Raw genomic sequence first — 3,626 nt, forward strand, 5'->3', positions numbered from 1 at the left:
CTGCCAATGAATATCGGTTTATGGATATGCGTGCGAAAATGAGTTTGCGTGCGCGATTGCCTGTGGGTGGCTAATTGAACTAGGGTAGCACACACACACACATAACCACGCACTAGACACTACACTTGTACGCACTTAAATGCGCGCTTTTATTTTTGCACATTGCGCCCACCATAGATGACCTACTTTGGCTGGTTGCTGAGAAGAAGGTTTTACTATGTTTGACTGAAACGCGTTATTTCATATAATTCACCATTGAGTAGCTACAAAAGCCTCAGTTAGACTTTGCTTGTGGTTTCGGCATGTTTTTAAAAAAATTAACAAAATGCGAGCGCGAGACGCTAAGGGCACAACGGCTCGAAACGCAACTGATAACAGCACGCGCAAGAGCAGATAAAAGTAATTTTGAGTATTTTGTTTTTTTTATTAAGAAAAAAAAGGCTGTGAGTTTGCAAATATTTTAAGGAAGTGGTAAAAATAAAATGGAGGCGTACGAAGTTCATTTTGGGGAAGACGGTCTTAAAGAAGGGAGGCTTTAAAGTGCATAATCAAAAGCGTGCAAAAATTGGAAGAAGATGTGTACAGTGAAAGTTACGGTGTTTTCGAAGACCTTATGATAGCGAATTCCAAGGTAATGTTTTTCGGGTGCAAGCTAATAATAAGATTCACAGGTGTTGTGTGTTTAAGTGGAAGCTTTTGATTTTTGTTTTGAAAATTTATTCTTTGCAGGGAATATTGAAATTTTGGGTATATGTATAGCTTTCTTCCTGTTGGAAGCTGAGGCAAAAAAATAGGTAATAAACTTTTACATTCATGAGAAATGCACAAAAAAATTATGCCAAGCTTTTACTAGTGGTTAATAAAAAAACACAAAAATCGACACTCGCATCCCGACGGTTGATCTTTAGTTAATTTTTTCCATTTCAGTATTAACAACATCTGCGCCACGTAGCGTACTAAGTCTTCTTTCATATTGCTTTGTCGTCATGATCTGAGCCATGTTTGAAGTTTCTAGCTCATCGGGAAATTGGTTAAAAATTGATTGCAAGATTTGATTACACACTTATACATTTTATATTATAAGCCAGTGACGATCAGAGAGAGCTTTTACTCTGCACTTCCATATAAAATCTACAGAATACTTTTAATAGGTTCTCCTGCGGACAAAGTTTTGGACAATTCGGGCCTGTTCGAGGCACGTAATAAAAGCAGCAACACTGAAGCGCTGATAAAAATTTGCAAGACTGTTGCAACTTCCTAATTGATAAAACGTTGCTAGAAATTCACAGCGAGCGTGATGCTTTATTAATTTGCGCAACACTGCGGTTGTGATTGCAACTCGAACAAGGCCCTTTTATTGAGGAAAATGCTTTCACATAGTGGAGCGGCGAGCAAAGAGCATCGAGCAAAGCGACGATTTCAAACGCATATGTTTCAATGGGAAAGCGCATAGTGAAGAGCAAAGCGTACATAAACGTTTGTAATTGAAGCTTTGCTCAATGCTAGCTCTTCGCTTTGCTCAACGCTCCACTATGTTTTTACCCTTAAGCGTCCTATAGCAGTGTTGCCGAAAGAGACCGTTTATTAACTGCTAGCCGTATGTGAGTTTTTTCGAAAGCTTTCAAAAACTTGACACACGTGCGGGGTTGCCGCTGACCTATAAAAATATTTACCATCCACTTGAGAAAAATCTACCAAATCTGGAAAATATCTACCAATAATAATAAAGTCCTTGTAATAAAAGCTATAGTTTTGTTATTTTTTTATTTATTTTAATTAAAACTATAGCTTTTTATTTTTTTAGTTATTTCAATAAGAATTACATTTTTTCTTTTATTTAACTAATTATACGGTATTTGAGTCATATTATTGGCATATTCGCAGTTTCCTTCAACCAAAAGCGGATGTGATGAAACCAAAGGCAACAACGAAACTTCATAATTTGAAAAACTTCAACTCGAGTTATTATAAACAAATACAGTGACTCAAAAAAAGCACTTTTTTAAGTAAACATTATTATATATATTTTTTAAGTAAACATTTTTGTTGCTTTAACTCCATAAAAATTAAGGACTCAAACTATATACAACATTTAGAAAAATTCAGAAAATTTGCGTCCAAATTTCGAATTTTTTACTCTGAATTTTTAGAACAATTTAAGGTACCGAGTTTTAAAGCAAATAATACTTGAGTATAGCTCACAATGTGCTTCCCGTTGATTTTTTTTTTTAATTTTTTGCCGCCAGTCTTTTGTGTTTTTTTCTTTATTTAACAATTTCTATTGATAAAAAATGGCGTTGATTTAATTTTTTTTGCGAACAATCACAGTGCGTCATTACATACCTGTCAATTTTTTCTTTATATGTATTTAAATAATCATTTCATTTCCTCGGGATTCCAGTAAAATGAGTTTTGAATGGAGCACAATATGTTCGCCTTATATCGATATACATTTATGTATATGTATGTAAGCATATAAAAAGTATGTAAAGAAATTTATAATATAAATATAACTACGAAAAATAAATCGGGAACGAAAAATTCAACAAAAATATAACAAAATGAGAAAAAATTTACCTTTTTACCAACCCAAGTTTTTTCTACCAATTTTGGTAACAATTTACCAAAGTGGCAACCCTGCAGACGTGCTTGTGCAATTTCCATATGTGTTCTATAGATTTTAGGTAGACGTCTCTGTCTGGTCTTCACTCTATTATAAAGACCGCATAGGTCGAAAGCTCTCTTTAGACGATAAAACTTGTTGGCAAAAAAAGAAGCTATTGAACACTTTATGTCGGAAATAAGGCAGGGTTTAACGTGAGAATAAAAATTAAAGCTTAGTTATTACATTTAAATAACCTAGTATGTACCTTATTTTTATTCTCTTTGTAGGCTTCACTTATGTCGTAAATCCACCAGAAATTCCACGCGTAGCCTTCGGCTCCGGCATGGAGCGTATTACCCTACCGATTTCAGGGTCTGGTCTATCACCATTTATGCGTAAAATACAAGGCGAAGTGCGCGATTTTCCTGGCCCATTTGAATATTACAACACCAAGGGACTGGATAAAAAAGTAAATGAATTAAGAGGGTTTTCTTGCACTGAAGTTTTGTAGCTTTGCATCTCGCGTTCTTTTTACCTCTTCTTTTAGTATCCTTCAACTCTCGGCTTTTCTTCTTTTGCAAGCAGACTACCACGCCTACCGCCCACTGAAGTATCGCGAAGCCCGTTCGCATACAACGTTGTGCCAAAGAAGAAACTCAAACAAGTGGCGTGTCCATTCAATGTGGGTACCAAGAGAGATGATCTAAAGAAACTGCTAACACCAAGGTGATTTAATTTTGCTTTTGCCCAACTCAATTATGTATATTGAATCTTTTCTTCCTCCACTTAGCCCAGCCGATTACGCATCTATCAAACCCAAACCCAGCATGAAGATATGCTCTGCTTTCGGTTCTAAACGCATCATTTGGCCTGCAGTTGCGATTATTTGCACGCCAATGAACACAGCAAAATGTTCGAAGTGCAATAAGACACCCATTGGCGATTATTATCATCAATTTCAATTGAATTTGGATATGTGTCGACGTTGCATGAATAAGCAGTTGAATATGCTGAAGCGTTG

The 3,626-nt window shown here is 35.7% G+C and overlaps 1 protein-coding gene across 1 annotated transcript in view; it reads left to right on the top strand.

The window, feature by feature from the left end:
* Window positions 1-302: 302 nt before the first annotated feature.
* LOC108370539 (uncharacterized) overlaps window positions 303-3,626 on the top strand; it is a gene marked incomplete at its 3' end in the record, with an annotated part of 12,817 nt that continues 9,493 nt past the window's right edge. The window contains exons 1-4 of the mRNA XM_017625872.1: window positions 303-399; window positions 2,893-3,074; window positions 3,153-3,331; window positions 3,396-3,623. Of these exons, the coding sequence (XP_017481361.1) occupies window positions 303-399; window positions 2,893-3,074; window positions 3,153-3,331; window positions 3,396-3,623 (686 nt within the window). The remainder of the gene's footprint in view (window positions 400-2,892; window positions 3,075-3,152; window positions 3,332-3,395; window positions 3,624-3,626) is intronic.

Source organism: Rhagoletis zephyria, unplaced genomic scaffold (genome assembly GCF_001687245.7).
Source record: "Rhagoletis zephyria isolate East Lansing unplaced genomic scaffold, Rhagoletis_zephyria_1.1 Rzeph_scaffold_04300, whole genome shotgun sequence".
Classification (NCBI taxonomy): Eukaryota; Metazoa; Arthropoda; class Insecta; order Diptera; family Tephritidae; genus Rhagoletis; species Rhagoletis zephyria.